We start from the raw sequence: 18,930 nt of genomic DNA on the forward strand, positions 1-18,930 counted from the left end.
CCCTATAAGGTAGACACAATTATTACTCTTTATTTTCAAATGAAGAAGCCATGGCTCAGAAAGGTTAAATAACTTGGCTAAGGGCATGCAGTTAGTGACAGAGCTGGGATGAACCCAGGCATCCTGGCTCTGAGACTCTTTAACTACAGTGAAAAGCTACTTAGAATACCTATATACTTCAGAGGAAAAAGTTTTGAACCAAAACTAAAGAGATCTGCATTCTGGGTCAATTCTGCTAACTTACTGTCCCTGCTAATGAAATTCTGAAAAAATCATCCCAGTTTTCTGTACCTTAGTTGGGTCATGCATAAAATGAGAAGCTGGACAGAATTAGGAATAGAAAGTATGTGGCATCCATACCTCTCCTTTACTACCACACCCACACACACATCAGACATCTCTAATCAATCACAAACACACTGAGCCCAGATGAAGATCACTTAATTACATCAGTTGGAATTGGCAAATAACACACATTTGCCTTCTCAGAATTAGATTGTTTCTAAGTTGTCATCTGATTCTAAAAAAAAAAAAAAAAATGACAACTGTGTTACTAGGATTCTAAAGACTTAGTGTTCATTCTAACCCCACTCCATATAAATTATTATCCTTATACCTCAATATTCTTTCTGTAAAATGGACTGTGTTGCTTGTGGTCAACTCTACTTTCTCTCCTGCCCACAATGAAAGATAGCCCAAGTCAATGCCTAATTTAAGTTACACAAACCACACCTGCTCTGAACAGGGGCTTCTCTCCTCTTCCCCTCTAAGGGAACTCAATAAAGGGGTGCTCTTAGGCCAAAGCCACTGATGTGATAGGATAAAGGGGTACAGGTTTCTTTGCATTAAGCACTGTTTCCAGAAAGTTTCAATTAAGAAGCAAATACTCCCTAGGGGTGGTAATACAGAAAATTATTACCAGTCATTGACACCTTGGCAGGAGTTTCTTTAGCTGTTTTTCCAGCCTCAGCAACTAACTGAGAGCAGAGTTCTGTGGAATGGGATGGGTTCCAAATATAGGTTCTGTTTCAGAGAAGGCCATCCTAAAAAGAAAGTTGCAAGAGAGGACATTTGAGGAGGGCTGCTGCCAGTGACTGAGAAGGTTTAATGAATAAAACATGTTACACAGCTGCCAAGGATACTTGCATTTTAATAGGGAACAGAGTTTTAAGCCAAAGGAATTAATCTCTAATGGTGGAATTACAAGCATCAGCAATGATTTAGGGAAGTATTAGGCAAAGAAAGTTGTTCCAGCATCCCTGAAATCCCAACAAACGAGCTGATGAGGATGTGCAAGCCCTCAGCAAACGGTGACTGTAAGACAAATTTAAGGGATTAATAATATTACTGGCAACTTGAGACTTTGTCTGCCAGTGAGCATGCCTGTCACCAGGCAGACAAACCCAGAGGCCCATGGGAGCCCAAGACACGCACTCTTTGGTCTGGAAAGCATCCATTTGGGAACCCAGTTGCCAGAAAAACTGAAGAGAACCCTTCCCTCCATCTGCCCCTTAATCACACACACTGAGAAGATGCGTAATTAATTTGTTCTCAACAGTTGCTCTCTGGCTAGAAGAGTGAGGGCATTTCTGGAATGGCAATTACAGACAAGAAAAATAAATGTTAGGTCACCAGCAGAATAACATACCCAGAGGCTGCTTTCCTTCCCTTCCCACCACCCTTCTCAGGCCACGGCCTGGGTGTGAGACAGGAGACTTTTTCACTTACTCCCAGTCTTGAGGGATCCTGGGGGTTTGTGGGAAGGAACAAAAAATTAAACCCTGAAAGATTCAGTGAAGGGGGTATCTCTAAAACCTCAGAAAGAGGAAAGGGATGCAAAGTTCAGGTGCAATGTGGAGACCAACGGGAAGGGCATTTGGGGACAACTGAACACACAAGGAATTAGATGTCGTTAAAGAACATGAATACTCAGAAAAATGTCAAATGTGAGCGCTGCCACGATTTCTGTAATTTAAAATCCTTCAGCAAAAAAAAATAAACGAATGAATCATGGCAACAGATTTTAGATTTAGGTGCCAGGTATAGGGTTCAGCAAATTATTCTACTTTTTGAAATTTTCACGTAGAAATGCTTTCTTAAGAGGCAAAGACCCAGCCTCTCCTGCCTCGCTTTGTACCACATGCCTGTCATCACTCTGCTCCTTCACAAAGGGCTCCTTTCAGGTCCCTGACCAAGTGTAGGGTAAGTGAAAAGTATCAGGCTTTTCCGCCCCTCCCGCCATTAGCATTAATGATGGATCCCTGCAGCCCTGCATGCATGCCTGATGGCGGGCACGTGGAGTAGGGTGTGGGCATACATAGGTGGGTGCACCTGGGCTGAGACTAGGCTTATAAGGGTGGCGTCACAGGGACAGAGACGCCAGCAGAGCAGAGAGAACGAGTGGAAGAAAGAGAGAACAAGAGAAGCAGAGAAAGAAGAGCAGAACCAGTGCAGAACCAGCAGAGAAGCAGAGACCTCAAGAGAACACCGAAGTGCCCAGAAAGAATAAAGACTCGCCGGGGGCTGAGAGGCCCGCCAGCCTCCTGGCCCCCGGCCCCTCTGCCTGCCGTGTACCTGGTAAAAGCTCAATAAAAGCCTGAAAAGCCACTGAGGGCTCCAGGACTCTCCTTCACCCGCCTGCCTGGATCATAGAGATCCTGCTCTGTGCCTTGCTGGGCTACACCAAGTCTCGTGCATTTCCTATTCAGGGCCTTTCTGCTTTCAGTTTCCTCCCCCGCCCGGGCCAGTTTCAACGAGTGTGTGCCCAGCACAGTAATGCTGACCAGTAGAGTCCCACACTCCAAAGGACCCCGCCACTGTGGTTTAATGTGGAAGACTGAATAATGTCCTCCCAAGATATCCAGGATCTAATCCCTAGAACTTGTAAACAGGTTACCTTGCAAATCAAAGGGGAATTGAGGTTGAAGATGAAACCAAGGTTGTGGATGAAATGAAGGTTGTCGATCATTGACCTTGAGTATCTCGGATTATCCAGGTGGGCCCAATGTAATGACAGTAGTTTTTTAAAGTGAAGGAGGGAGGCACAAGAGCAGAAAGATGGCAGGCACTTGGTCAGGCATGGCTGGCTTTGAAGAAGGGGAATGCATGTGGCCTCTAGAAGCTGAGAAATATAAGGAACTGAATTCTCCCCTAGAGCTTCCAGAAGGAATGCAGCCCTGCTGACTCGCTCATTTTAGCCCAGTGAGAACCATTTCAGACTTCTGATCTCCAGAACCACAAGAACATATATTTCTTGTTTTAAGCCACTAAGTGGCAATTTGTTATAACAGCAATAGGAAACGAATACAGTAGCTGTCTTGAAATTCATAATTTTATCTTTAAGTTTGTATTTTGCAAGTAAAGCTAGATGCCACAATGGAGGATGGGGGTGTGGAGGGGTCAGCTCATGCATAGTCCCACCTCCCCAATGGGCTCTTGCTTACCACTCCTCACCTACCCCCACATACCCTGACTCCATCCAACCTCCTCACCTCCACCCCACAATGACTGCTGCTCTCCACCCAGGGTGGCAACCAGACCTCATTGGCAGGGAAGGCCTGCATTCTCTCCCTGCCCTGCTGGGGGTCTGGGTGCAGGCACAGGAAGAGTCAGGGTCATACATGTGTCGTGCAGGATCCACCCCCATTCTGGATGGCATCACCACAGCAAGTGCAGCAGGTGACCAGAAGAGACACCTTACCCATCTCAGTGCAGCACCTGCGCACACCCCAGCAACAAGGCTCAGTCCCTGTGGAAGCTGCCCATCTGCTGCGAGTTGGGGCACAGGGTCGCAGGAAGGACAGACTAGCATCCTCACCCCAGCCAGAGCTCGGGCACCCACTCAGTAGCTTACCCCACATATCCCATCGCCCTGCCTCTCCCCGTAGTGGTCTTCCCCAGCTCTTGTTGTACTTTCCTCACTTTTCAGAGGGTGAAAGCACTTCCCCAAGCCCAGTTGGGTAGCTTTTTATCCCATGGCCATGTTTTATTTCTTTTAGGACACTCAGCAACAGCTGACATTACCTTGTTTGCTTATATCAACAGCTCACTAAAAAGTGTTCACTGAGCCTATTGAGTGCCAGGCACTGTCTGAGTGCCCAGGTGTAGGGTAAGGAAAATGTATCAGGCTTCTGCCCTCCCTCCATCAGGATAGATGATGGATCCTTGCGGTCCTGAATGCATCTTGATGGTGGGCACCTGGAGTAGGGTGTAGGTATATGTAGATGGGATTCACCTGGGCTAAGACAGGGATTTTTAAGGGCGGCGTCATGAGGACGCCAGCAGAAGCCAAGAATGAATGGAAGCTGAGAGAAGAAGAGAAGCAGAGAGAATACCAGAGAGAGCCCAAATAGAGTGAAGATTTGCTGGGGACTGGGAGGACAGCCAGCCTCCCGGCCCCCCAGCACCCCTGCCTGCCATGTGCCTGGTAAATCTAAATTAAAAGCCTGCAAAAGCCACTGAGGGCTCCAGGACTCCTCCTTTACCTGGTCTGCTGGATCAGAAAACCTGTACTGTGCCCATTCCTGCCTCTACAATTGGCGTAGTCGGCAGGATGATCCATGCAGATGCGTATGGAGCCCTTCGAAGACCTGGAGGGACTAAGTAGTAACAGACTGTGTTTGCCTGTGACGACACTGGAGGCATCAGGGCGGCACAGATGGACAAGGTCCGGGAGCTGCGGGATGACACCTCGCCTGCAGGAGACCCCTGAGACGACTAGCCAACAAGCCCTGAGGCAGCAAGAATCGTTGGGGAAGAGAGGACCACGATTCGGAGCTCACCAGTGCTGATGCAGGGAGAGGCCAACGGACTCGGACTAATGGACTTGGACTGACAATCCCGCCAGAAGGCGGAGGACCTTGGCAGGTTATGTTTTTTTGAGAATCTGGGGGTGGCCAGTGGGCCTTGATGGCCAAAAGCAGACTGTGTATGCCCAGCAGCTAGGCAGAGGAGAAAAGCCAACTGAGAAGGCAAAAGCTGGTACTGATGCTAAGATTGGGAAGCCCTGAGTGGCTGTTAAGCACTAAGTAAGCTGAGGAAGGTCAGTGAGTCTCGTAAATTCACCTGTGGGTGATGCCCTGCTCATTGTCAAGTGAGGGTGAGGAGCTGAGAAATTCGTCCTTGGGGAATGGGTGGGGAATGTGGCTTGGGGTGGAGCCCAAGCTGAATATAGAGTTTGTATCCAAGGATCCCTGACCCATGTGCTTGTGCAATGGGTTGGCCTCAGTGCAGGGGTCTGCGAGTCGCATTGGTGGCTATGAAAGCTGAGTGTTGGAGTGACCACAGACAGAAACCCTGAGGGTTGGGCGATTACCCCCAAAGAGTAGAGAATCCCCAATCCAGGAGTGAGTGCATCCTGGGGGTGGATGCGGTGTGTGGTTTGTGGCTGAGACCACAGCCAGAGAAGGTCAGGAAGCCTGATGGCTCCTGGCATGTGACAGAGATGTCAAGTGATTTCCCCTCCCTTGTATGAGCAGTGCCTTCAGCAGCAGAAGTGGTGAATCATCTGCTGGTACCAATAATTGTCTTTTGCCACTAGGTTGGTGCCCTGCCTGGACTTATTTGTGTTCTGTTGTATTTTGTTACACTGTGATATATATTATTTGTTTTTGTGGACCATGGCTGCAGTTCGTATTGCCAAGAAAAACGTATATGACTTGAATAGACTGTATGGTAGAAAACCCTGAGGGGGTGGACTGTAGGGTAAGGAAAATATATCAGGCTTTTCTGCCCTCCCGCCATCAGGATAGATGATGGATCCCTTGCTGTCCTGAATGTGTGCCTGATGGTGGGCACCTGGAGTAGGGTGTAGGCATATGTAGATGGGATTCACCTAGGCTAAGACGGGGCTTTTAAGGGCGGCGTCACGGGGGACACCAGCAGAAGCCAAGAACGAATGGAAGCCGAGAGAAGAAGAGAAACAGAGAGAACGCCAGAGAGCCCAGATAGAGTAAGGATTTGCTGGGTTTGGGAGGACTGCCAGCCTCCCAGCCCCCAGCACTCCTGCCTGCTGTATGCCTGGTAAATCGAAATTAAAAGCCTGCAAAAACCACTGAGGGCTCCAGGACTCCTCCTTTACCTGGTCTGCTGGGTCAGAAAACCTGCACTGTGTCCATTCCTGCCTCTACACCAGGATACAGCAGCAAGCAAAAAGACTGTAATCCTGCCCTCCTGGAGCAGATTTCTTGTGAGTGCCAAAGACTGTCAATTACCTCTTATCCCCGCAAGACAGACATGGTACACCTGGCACCTGACACAGCACTGGCACACAGTAGGTGCCCAAAACTGTTGGTGCACAATTGACCGTATGAACAGTGAATGGCTCAAGGGCTCTGTACCCTGACCAGGTGCAGCACAGAGACATCCTGTGTACCCCATAGTGTGGATATGAAGATCTGCCCTATAAGCAAGAAACTGAAGGGAAGAAGCAGTCTGGAAACAGTCTAGGAGCGCCAGAGGGCCAGTGCCCTAGTTCCCAAACAGCATTGTCTTAAATTAGCCTCGCATATGTCCCACTATTATCAGTCAACAGTTTATTTGTGTATTTAAGTGAAGTTATTCTGCTAATTGGACATATGTCTCATGGTTCTACAAGGAAAAGTCTATTAAAAAGTCTTGCTGTAACAGACAAGAGCTTTGAGGGTAGTTTTATTCAGGGACAGGAAGGGAGCTGAGTGGATTTTAATTTGGTAGAAAATAGCTACTTGGGGCTAAGACAGTGAGAAGCAGGGAATCGAGAACAGGCTATTCGATTATTACTGTTGTTAACAAGCGTCTCGATCACCCTCGCAGCTGTAGAGTGCCTTTCATCAACTTTATTAGCTGTATGATGGCCTTCCATTTACCCCTGCTATTTCAGCGATCCCCATTTTGGAGACGTGGCCACTGAGGCAAGAGAGATGCATCTCCCACAGGCCAATATGTCTGGCCTCCTAGGCCCTGTGGCCTAACCTTCTGAGCTCATTCAGGCGTGAGAATTTCAGAGATGGAGATGAGCAGAATAAAATGTTTCAGAAGCAGAGGGCTCAAGGTGGCAGGAGAGAGGTGGGAGAAAACAATGGTTTCTCAGGAACTGACAAAGGACTCAGAATTGCACACACACCCCTCCCCATGCAGCAAGGAAATCCACACCATCCAGGTGAGCGCCAAAGGCAAGTGCTGATAGGTGGGACAGGCTCCTGAGTCACATTCTTTGAGGTTGACACTGACACCCTGTAGTGGGAGGAAAGGAGAGAGGGTACCCCCACATACTACCCCCAACCTGTGACTGTGACCTTATTTGGAAAAAGGGAGTCTTTGCAAATGTAATTAAGTTGCAAAGTTGAGATGAGCTCATCCTGGATTGCCCAGGTAGGTCCTGTAGTCAATGACAAGTGTCCTTCTAAGAAAGAAAAGAGAAACAGGCAGAGAATAAAGTGAGGCAGGCACAGGCAATGCCTGGGCCACCAGAAGCCACAGCAGCAAGGTAGGATTCTTCCCTGGCATCTCCTGAAGGAGCAGGGCCTGTGGGCACTGTGATTTTGGACTTCCGGACTTAGGAGCTATAAGAGAATAAACCTAAATAGTCGCTTCCACCCGACTTGTAGTAAATTATCACAATAGTAAATTAATATACCTGCTTACTAGCTGTGGCCCCTTGAACAAGTCATTAAACACCTTGTGCCTCCATTTCTCCATCTATAAAATGAGGGTGATGACGTTGTTGTGAAGTTAAAGGAGACCCCTTGAGATTTCACAACACAATCAACAAACACACTTGTGTAAGAATCACCCCATTTTTCCTAGGGGTCCCATTGATGAGGATGAACCCCACCAAGCCTCTCCCCAGACCATACTTCCCAAGAGTCCACTTCTTTGGAATTCTCCCCAAATCAGAGAGGCTTTAGGGTCAAGACCACTGCAGACTGCTATGCAGGTTTGCAATGCAACGCTCAGAAAGGTTTGGGTAGGCAAGTCTGAAATGGAGATGTTTGATTCCATCACAGATTCTGTCTCCCTACTTCTGAGGCCTGGTCCTCAGATGACCCAGTCAGAAGAAATTAAATGCAGCTCATGCAGCTCATGCTTCTGCAGAAATTATCACAAACTCTGAGAAAGCCAGTCACCAAGACAGCAAAAATTCTATTTCCCTCCTCCTCTATGCAGAAAACTTCAAGCAAATGTTCGATGATGACATACAGCAGCGGCAAAAGAGGGTCTGCGGGACAGGGTATGTGAAAACACCACAAACTTCCGCACCAGAGTGGCAGACACAGCGCATGCAGAGGGAAAAGCGGTATTATCAGAAACCACTCATCCAGAGGCGGCCTGCCCAGCCTGGGTTAGGCGCCTCCAGCGCAAGCTCCCGCCCCCACTCCTCTCACATGGGAGCTGCTGCTGTCAGAGGCCAGCGCTGGAGTAGAGACAAATCAATCCTCCTGCAACTGGTGATTTCACGCCTGCTTCCCCCACCAGACTGTGAGCGTGTAGAGGGCACAGGTCAAATCTTAGTTCCCCTTATAGCCTCGAGCTTCACACAGGCCCCGGCGCATAGCTAATGCTGGTCAAATAATAGACAGATGGGAGAATGGTGAAGACAGGTCCTGGTTTGGCCAGGGAAATCCCCAGGTTTCAGAGAATATTCCTAAAGGAGTCAGACATTACTACAGTTCCCCTCTCAGAGCAAGAGATCTTGAAAATGCTACTGAATTTTACAACATTCACTAAACTGGTACTATGGTTATCTTCCAAACTGGCAGTTGTTCCAATAGCTTGTGTTGAAATCCTTTTCTAAAGCAAGAGCTGAATCTACCGATTCCTTTGGGGGATCTACACTCCCTTCCATTGGAGGAGTGCAAATATCTTGTTGAATTAATTGTTGAGTTGATTGGTTAAATGAATAAAAACCTCCCTTGCCCTTTCTTCCTCCACCCCTGGGTTTCCCAAAGCCAGCCCAGCAGCATGCCTCGGGGCTCACACCAACAGGGGCAGGTGCTGGGAGCAACAGTCTCAGCAGCTATAGCTAGATGACATTTCTGGTTCTACTTTCTCTCCAACTTGGTGCTTCCGCCAGGGTGGAGGTGAACCACAGGGGGACAACCGAGCATAAACTGCAAAGGAGACTGGGCAAGACTGACATGGCCAGTGACCGGCCACAAACCTGCAGGAAGAGGGAAAGGCTGAGATCACATCAGTCCTCCAAGCCTCTAATTCCATGTCTCTACTTTAGAGTCTTGAGCCAGCTGATGCCAAAGCTGTCTTTCCCTAGTTCAATGGAATAATTACAAACGAGCCATCATTCCAAACTTAGCCCCTCACTCTACTCCTCTGACCAGTGTCCACTGGTCTCTTTGCACCTAAAACCCCCTACCATAGGCCAGGGTTCCAAAGTCTGACAGCATATGACCCCTCCCTTTCAATGCAGATTTCCAAATGCCAGAACTGTAACCCCATCATCAAGCCCAAAGTAGCCTGTGTCTCTGCACCTATTATGGGAGAAAATGTACACAAAAGCAGTGGAAGGCTAAAATGAATTCTGGAATTGGAGCTCTCAAGTGTAAAGGTCAGCAGAATTTAAGGGTTAAAAGGCTCTTAGCACAAATTTACACCTACCTCTCCTTAGGCTGGTAAGTCCTGCAAGTGGGCCTCCTACCCTAAGCTTCATGCCTGCCGGCACATGGAGAGGACCCCATCAGAGGTGCAATGCCTCTCCCTTCCTCCCCCTCACTTAGTGGGAGGGGGAGTTACCAATTGGTTGATGAGTTTGGGAAAAGAAACACAGCATGCCCAGCTCTCCTGGCCTTTTGGGATCTGTGCATTTGCAGAGCACTGGTATTCAGCTTCTACCCTCATCCAGAGACAGAGAACCTTGTTCTGCCAAGTCTGTGCTTGGGGAGATAAGTCCATCAGTCCAGGGTTGAAGTTAAACAAACCCACTCACTCGGATACCCAAGCCACAGGCTCCATCCCAGCATTTACCAGAAATAAAGCTAACATTTTGATCTCTACTGGGCAGAGTTCTACATCTCCTTGGTTCTGCTTCTCAGGCAAGAAGGAAAAGAATATTAATCATTACCTCTTCAAGCCCAAATACCCAGTACTACAAAAACTACAGTGCTGTGTGTGTGGGCATAAATAAGTGCCATGACTACAGGGGTGTGAGGCACACTCAATGCTGACCTGAAGCATCTGATGCCACAGCAGCCCAGTGACCCACTCAGTGACAAGCAAGTGGACTCAGCTACAAACATGCCAGGTACAGGAGCAACCAAGGTCTCTTAGGTTAGGACTCTGATTAAAGAAGGAAACGTCATATGTGGTATCTCTCTCTCTCTCTCTCTCACACACACACGCACACACACACACACACACACTCACACATATACACTCATTGTCTGAAATAAAGTAAAGCTCAAAACACATTCAGTAACTGATCATTTTAAGCATTCTCATTCCCTGAAGGCTTAATAAAACTTTACTCATGGCTCCCTACTGTGTATGGTATAAAACTTAGCTTTCAGTCCATCTGAGACCTAGTTCTAATTCTATTTGCCAACATGCCCCTTCACTCACACAAACCTTAGTCCCCAATAATACTGAACCCACCTCTGTTTCTTACAATATCCAAAATATTGTATATCAACCTCCAGCAAAATCACCTTGTCCCCAATGGTCCATGTTTCACACTCACCCGCCTTTCCAAATTCAGCTCAGATGCCCCCTTAATTCATTCAACCTTGCCCATCTCAAGCCACTCTCTGCTCCTATATGCCTTGGGGATATCAACTATTTGGGGGTATACCAGGATTGAACAGATAGGTAAATATAGACAAGAAGAGGCAGGTTTCTAACTGTCTGAGAAATAAGTTACATATAAGGAAAAGGCTAAAACATTTTAACTCTCTGTTAGACTGGAATTAGATATCAGCATGAACTCATTTTTTTTTTAAGATAGACAGAAAGATAGATAGATAAAAGTAGATGATAGAAACGCGCAGGCATGAGTGAGTTTGGATGCATATATTTCCCAGTTCTGTCTCCTGGGAGGAACAACGGCACCCCAGTAGCAATATGCATCTACAGCAGCTACACACATATTGGTTTGTCAATATCATTGTCTAATAAAAAAAACCAGGGCTCCTCGTAGAAGTGATTGATTCCAGGGTTGGGACAAGGAAAATACAACATGAATCTGGGAGTGCCAGAAAGTGAAGACAGGTCTTCAAAAAGTAATAGGGACATAGCAAAAGGAGATCCAGGATCAACCTAAGGGGCTTCCAATGGCCAATGCTGGAAAAACTTGAGCAATAAAAATAATGACTGCTTTGATTATAACCTAGCAAATAAAATAAATACCCATGAGTTCATATTGATAAAAACATTTAATTGAGGGAGATAGGACAGCTTTTTCTTATAGAACTCCAATGAACAAATGTAGAAACAAGGAAAATAGAAAATCATTAACTTGAACAAGCCAGAGCCATCTAGAAAAATCTTGTGCCTTTGGAACTCCTCTCTGCCTGGATTAAGGAATCCACAGTGTTTAATTAAGCTTCTCAGCTCTATTCTTACAAACTCAGCTGGGATAAATGCCATCACTTAGCACACAGAAAGTTGAGGCTGGTGGTGGCAGACCTGAGGTCCTGGCTCCAAGTTTACAATGACCCAATTTCTACCCAGCACCACCCAACACCATCCTCACTCTCTTTAACCCTGGAATTTCTGGATTTCATGTCTTCCCTTGAATTACTGGTTCTTCTGAGGCCTAACAAAACTCTTAATTATGCTGTAAGATCTGGCATGCTTTTCCAAAAGTCCCCAGTGTATTGGGACACATTTGGCTGCAAGTAACAGAAAACCAAACTAAAATCAACTTAGCCAAAAAGAGAAGTTCATGGCACATGTAACTGAAAAGTCCAGTCTAGCTTCAGCTTCAGCTAGACCAATGAACTGAAAGGACACATCTTTCCACAATACTGGCTCATGAGAGCTGTCCCCTCATGGTGGCAAGATGGCTGCCAGCAGCTCAGCTAATGAGGTAGAAAAGACAGAGCTATTATTCCCCCCAAATGACCTGGAACTGGTGCTCACCGGCCATCCCTGAATCAATCTCTAAGCCAGAGGAGTGGACTCCACTGAAGGCCTACGTCACATACACTCCCACCCTTGGAGCTGAGGGCGGGGTCCCACTGAAATCTCATAGTATATACATGAGATGGATGTGGTTCCTCAAAGGGAAGTTTGGATGCTCTTCCTCAAAACAAGAATGGATCCTGAGCTGCAAAAGTAGTATAGGTCCACTATACCCCAACCCCTCGGTGAGAATCAACTCAGTCCTGCCTCCCCCAGCCCACTGCCTAGACATCTGTCCCAGCCATGACTGCTTTATGGACAGGCCAGGTCACACACATCTTCTCTGTTTCCAAGTGTCCTGAGCACCAGGAGTCTGGCTTGCCAAAGCATCTGGGTCCTGCCCCATTCCCTCAGCAGCCTAACAAAGTACCTCTGGGCCCCCAGAGCTAGCTCCTTCACCTTGGCTCCCACCCCTTCCTGATGAGCTGAGTCACTGAGATCCCAGGCAGCTGAGCACTAACCTTGAAAGTCTTCTCAACATCGCTGCCTGCCGAGCTCATCTCCCGGCGCTGGTGTACTCTGGGACCTGGGGATGCGGGCTTGACAGGTAAGATAATTATGTTTTACCCTTCACTCACTCCTTTATCAGTCACGAGGAGGACGAGAACGGATAAGGGCTCTGATGGAAGAACACACTCCTGCAGTATTTACTTGGGCTCTTCAGTGCCAGCCGGCTCGCCCTCCCCAGGCGTAACTCCCAAGGACCAGCCTCCACCCTGTTATCTGGTGCCAGCCACGACAAGCTGCCCTCTTGTCAAATGCCAGTCTGCACTTTCCTCACAGAGTCTCCCAAAGTTGTCAACTTCTCCAGGAGCTGCGGCACTGCTGCCTTTCAGATGACTTACACATGAAGGACAATTGACTTCACGATGTACCCAACACTGCCTGCTCTGCAGAGGGCAGATGGAAAAAGTGGAGCAGGGGAGCATTAAGTTTCAGGTCCTTCACTACAAACTAACATTTCATTCATTCATTCATTTATGCATTCAACAAACCTGTTTTCCAGGACCTACTTGCTGAGGAAGTTATCTCTGGTGTATCCTGGGTACTGTCGTCAGTGCTACAGACATGGAAGCACACAACACAGACCAAGTCTCTGTCCTCACAAAGATTACCTTCTAGTACACATCTGATTTATTCTTGATACATGCTTTTGATAGCTACTTTCACATTTCACAAGGCACTGTCTCAGATATTAGCAACACACTCCTCAGTAAGTAATAAAACCATCTCCAGGCCACAACAAAGAAAATGGCAGCTCTAAAAGGTTATTGTGATGACAAATTTTACATTCTTTCTAGGGCCTCTCCCAAGGCAAGGAATTAGCAGGGTGCAGCCTGGCATTGAACAGACATTAAATCAACTCAGTCCTAGGCATCATTGCTCAAGGAAGAAGATACAAAAAAGAAAGATCTGATCCCCGATATAAAAGAACTGATAGGCTACAGGAAGAGAAAGACACATAACCAACTACCATCTGTGCCAGAAATAAAGAAGATAGAGTGATTATATTCAAATAGGAAGTTATCTCTGGAAGGAAACACAAGAAATAATGATCGCCTCCAGGCAGGAAAATTGGGTACCTGAGGGACAGGGATGGAAGGATCATTTTGTATGTTCAAATATTATATATTTTGAATAGTGTGCCATATGAATCTATTTCCCATTAAATGACACTTTGAGGATGCAATCAGCCAAATCCTGAATGTGGAAAACGCTACAGGATAAATGATCTGGTTTCTTCAACAAGCACATAGCTATTAAAAAAGAAAGAAAAAAAAGGGGGGGGGGAAATGTTACAGATTTTAAAAGATTTAGGAAATGGGAGCCAAAGCACAGAATATAGGTACCTTGTCTGGATCTAGATTTGAACAAACTAACTGTAAAAAGACATTTTGGGGCAAAGACAGATTGAAATATGGACTAATTATTAATGGTTATTAAGGAATTACAATTAATTTTATTAGGTATGAGCCTGGTAATGTATTTTGTTTAAGGGCCCTTATCAGAGGTACATACTGAAGTATGTATAGATAAAATAAATGATGCCTAAGATTTAAATATCTCAGCAAAACATAATAATAAAGAAATGAGTGTATGAAGAAGGGAATAGATGAGACAAGATTTGGCAAAGTGTCGATAATTTCTGAAGCTGAATGACATTCCCATAGGGGTTCATCAAACTATTTCTCCATTTTTGTTAATGGCCAAAGTTCGAATAATGAAAAGTTTAAATAAAATTTTTAAAATGGATAATGGTGCATGGGTGAATTGGTGATGGAAATTCTATGGGGACTACACCTGAGAAAAGAAAGCAAACATTGTTAAAAAAAAAAAAAAAAAAAAAAAGAACAATGATGTAAAATATATATAAAACAATAAAAAAAAATTTTATTTTTTTATGAATTATTCCAACTTGGATGATTGACAAGGTGAATATCACAGAGGGGAGGTGTTTGAGCTGCACAGCAGAAGGATCACTAGGAATTTTCTAAGGGGCAAAGGGCATTCTATGCTGAGCAAAGACGGACGCAGATCTGTAATAAGTCTCTCTCTGGAGGAATGTTAGATATCTATACTTGACCCCCAAATTCAACTGACATCCAACAAAAAGACCCTGTGCTCGATGACCCAATTCTCCAGGCCATCCCATTGTAGTATCAAAATCAAATACCCTGTTTCGAGTGAAGACAGAGAGTGTGTGGTTCACCACTCCACCCTGCCTTCAGGGGATGGGAAAGCAATTAACCTCTTTGAATTGGGTTTTGCCTGATAGAGCAGTCTGGAAAGGAGCTGAGGTATCTCAGGAATCCCCTCTGAGTCATCCCAGACACTTGTGTTCCCCAGAAACACATACTGCACCTTGCAGAATGACCTCAGTGCCAAGGGATCCAGCTTGATGTCTGCCTGGCACCCCGGCTCATCAGCACTAACACACCTCTTAGTGAGGGAAAAGTTGGTCCTCCCTCTTTCTGCCAAGCTCCAGCCTCTGACCCCACCACACTGCTCCATGCCCACGTCTACAGGCACACAGGAAGCTGGCTGGCTTTGTGGCCACTTCCAGATTCACCCAGTCCTGCTCGGGCTCAGACGAGTCCCACATATTTACCTTGGATTGAAGCTGCAAGTACTCCTCTGAGCCGTAGGGGACACTCCTCAGGGAGGTAAGGTAGTCATAACTGATGACTGCTGTCTGTGAATTAAGAAAGAAGATTTAATGCCAGACATCAAATATTAATCCTCTGTCCAAGCCCTCAGCTGCAAACTCCTGACACAGGCGGGATGTCAGGAGAAGTACAGTCCTACCCCTAAGATGCCCTGCCCCAGATCATAGCCTGGGTGGGTTCTTCCTGTCAATCAGGGCTCTGCACAAAGGGACCCTCTGCAGAAAGCCCCCATCTAAAGTTGCTTCTACCCACCAAAAACTCTCAATTATTTATCATAACAAATCACCACCTAAAATTATCTTGTTCATTTCTTTCCTTGTTTATGGACTGAACTCCACTTTGCTAGAATTTTAGCTTTATAGGGGATTGTCCTTCCTGTTTATCATCATACACCCAGTAATTTTTATAGGCAAACAGGGAAAGGCTCAGTAAATACTAAATAGTTGAATGAATGCTGCTGGATAAGCTTTCCCACCTCTCTGTATCACAAATCAACATCATTTCATATGTAGCTTTGCTCTAATAGAGTAAGTTTTGATTCTGGGCCCAACAGAAGTCCCCTTTTTCTTGGGGAATCAGATTACAGACTCCCAGATAACTCAAGCATGGAGGACCCTTTGCATTAACTGGCAGGTGTGGACCTGCCTTGGTAGAGCTAAGTAACTGAGGCCACTAGAAGTTGAGGGGAGTTTGCATCAACAAGGCTGATACTGAGAGGAGTCTATTCCTTTGTCTGCACCCCAAAGTCTTATTCTATTTGACATAGACTTGTCAGAGGCCAACCAAGAGCTGGTCACTGAGTGGTGCACCAGGCTGACTGAGACCACAGCCCTGACCTTTAAAGAATGCACAGGCTGGGGCCTCCCTGGTGGCGCAAGGGGTTAAGACGCAGCCTATGAAGCTGTCCACAGCCACTGCAGCATGATGGAGGTGACCCACATGGCACAGCAGACCTCTCCTGACTTGCTCGCCGCTCCCCTCAGCAATGTATTTCGGTCAATCTGCCTGTTCTGCTCTCCACTCTGTCTCTGGTGAATCCTCTCACCCCGCCAAACACACCTCTGGCCTGTACCCAAGTTCTTGTGTGCATAAATAAACCTTAAAAAAAAAAAAAAAGCACAGGCTGGTGTCTGGTTAATACTTTCCCCCTGCCTTTCTGACTTTCTGACTATTCAGATCTCTAAGATTCCAGTAAACCCTGCTTCCCCCAGGCACCCATCCTGACCTCCATCCCATGGGCTCACTCCTAAGTCTGGGGTCCTATTGTAGTGCTCAACTGAATCGCAGACTGTCTCTTTTGGCCCAACCTGGCCTCCATCAATTCATTTCTACTGCTCAGAGAATATAAGACAAAGCTGGGCCCAAAAACGGCACTCAGTAAATGCATGGGAATTCTTTCCTGTCCCATGGCCTGTCTATGCATTGGTTTGTCTTCATTCTATGGTTCAGTTTACACAAAAGGGCAGGTATCCCCACTAAGCCAGGCTAGAGAGAAGAACTGATGACACCAAGTTCTAAGAAAATGGTTAGACAACAACCCAAATGGACCATGTGTCAGAGTATATCGACATCAGGGAGGGAGGATGAGCTCATCCTGCAGCACAAAGGAGACAGAAGCAGGAAGCATGTGGCAATTTATCCAACAGGATGATTCAAAGGAATGTCTGGGAGAGTCGCTCTCAGCAGAAGATGACACGATCACAAAAAATGATGTTCATGAGCAGCTGGAGAAAACATCCACCCATCAAATATTCAACTCAGATTCTCAGCATGGAGATCAAAGGGGATCCCCAAAGTTCTCCTGGCTCACATGTTCTTAGTATGAGCCCTGGCTAGAATCATTCACACTAGTTCACTGGAGGGAGACCAAGTTTTCCTGGAACCTAAAATGTAATGGCTTTGGAACGGAGACCCAGGGCAATCGACTCTGTTTAACTCCAGGAATACATGGCAAAGGTCATGCTCAGAGGAATACAGGTATAAGAGGGTGCACATCCACACCTGTGCAAGTAGGTAGAGGGAGCTTCATGTAAGGGTGTATCTCCAACAGTGTGTCACCTGCTACAAGTATGAACACCTGCAAGTAATACTGCAGTTCCTCTGCCACCCTCAATGAAAAAACCTACCGTAGCTACTGCTCTGCCCACCCTGATGGCCCCAAAGTCACTAGGGTCCAAGTACTTGTTGCTGTAGAGGTAAAAGCCGGAGGCAGCAAGGGCCATGCTGGTCCATGAAGCAAGTCTGAGAGCCCTTCTGGCCATGACCCCAGATCCTACAGAAGGAAAGCAGAGAAAGAGGAACGGTTAAGAGATCTGAGGTCAGACCAGCGTTCAAAGCCAGGCTCTGCCATTTAATAGGTTGGATTACCTATCAATAGCTTGGCTGTGCCTCAGTTTCCTCACCTGTAAAACCAGATGATACTCACCTCAAAAGTTATTAGTATACAATGAGATTATGAATATAAAATGCTTAGCGTAGTGTCTGGCACAAGTCAACTCTCAAAGTCATTCTCACTCCAACAGTGCCTGGCACTGTTCTAGGCACTGGGAAGAAAGGGAACAAAACAAAGTTCTTGCCCACATAGTGCTGACATTCTAGAAGGGATGACAGATAACAGACCGATACATAATATATTAGGATATCAGGTGGTATTAAGTGCTAAGAAGACCATCAAAGAGGATAAAAGGAAGGGTGACAAATACGTGACCAAGGATGCTATTTTAGGACCCCCCAACCCATGGGTGCCAACCAAGATATTGCGATATTATGAAGCTGCTATGAGCCTTGTCTGCCCAGGTCAGAAGTAGTCAGGCCACAGCCAAGACGGCAGCCGGTCAAAGCAGCCAGGTAATCCCTCCACGCCTGGATGATTTCCAAAATCTTCATTTCAGGGGGAACAGACTGTCCCTCATCTAGACTGTAAGCTTAAGGGCAAACACCATGAAGTGGGCTGTCCACACACACTCCTGCAGGATGCTTCAAAGGGGTTCTGTGTTCACCTGCCCATTTGATCTGTTTCAACAAACTTACCTTCCCCACCAGTGGGACCAGTGGGCTTCCTGCCCTCTTCATACAGCTCAGTCCACCTGGTGGCTGCACCCTGAACCCCATCCTCCTGTTGCACCATTCTCCAGGCTTGTCTCTGTAGGCAAAGAGGCTACCCCTTGCCTCAAGACCACCCCTAGGTAAGGAAGCTGCAGTGCAGTGAAGCAGACACAACTCCCAAAACCCGGTATCTATGCAAATGTCCTCAGTAATAAAAGAAGTGGAAATTGAAAAACATAAAATAGATGATATAGGAGCCCAACTGTGTCTAAATAGACCTGAGCTGGAGTTTTCCATAAGGTGTCAGTGAGTCTTTAACATGCAAATGAGTTGCTTCCCTCGGGGGATTTTTAAAAGACCCTGTCAGCCGTGAAACATGTCAGTGGAAGAAAAACACCTTTCATTATTAAACCCTCCACTAATGAATCACCTGTCCTTTTCTGTTTACTTGCCTTTTTGACTTTCACCTGAGTTACCTCTCATGATAGAGCACTGTGGTAGGGGGGCGGGGAGGGCTAAGGCCACCAAGACCCTGTAACCTCACCATTAGATAATAATTTTAGTAATAACTACCCTTTACAAAGCCCTGTGCATTCATCATCCCATC

General features: G+C 46.5%; 1 protein-coding gene across 1 annotated transcript in view; it reads right to left on the reverse strand.

Annotated features, from left to right (window-relative positions):
- The window catches only part of ADCK1 (aarF domain containing kinase 1), a gene marked incomplete at both ends in the record, with an annotated part of 92,610 nt that extends 75,071 nt beyond the window's left edge, over positions 1–17,539 (reverse strand). Inside the window, 2 exons of the mRNA XM_084240587.1 lie at positions 15,221–15,304; positions 17,405–17,539. Of these exons, the coding sequence (XP_084096713.1) occupies positions 15,221–15,304; positions 17,405–17,539 (219 nt within the window). The remainder of the gene's footprint in view (positions 1–15,220; positions 15,305–17,404) is intronic.
- Positions 17,540–18,930: the final 1,391 nt, after the last annotated feature.

Source organism: Talpa europaea, assembly GCF_964194135.1.
Source record: "Talpa europaea genome assembly, chromosome: 8".
Classification (NCBI taxonomy): Eukaryota; Metazoa; Chordata; class Mammalia; order Eulipotyphla; family Talpidae; genus Talpa; species Talpa europaea.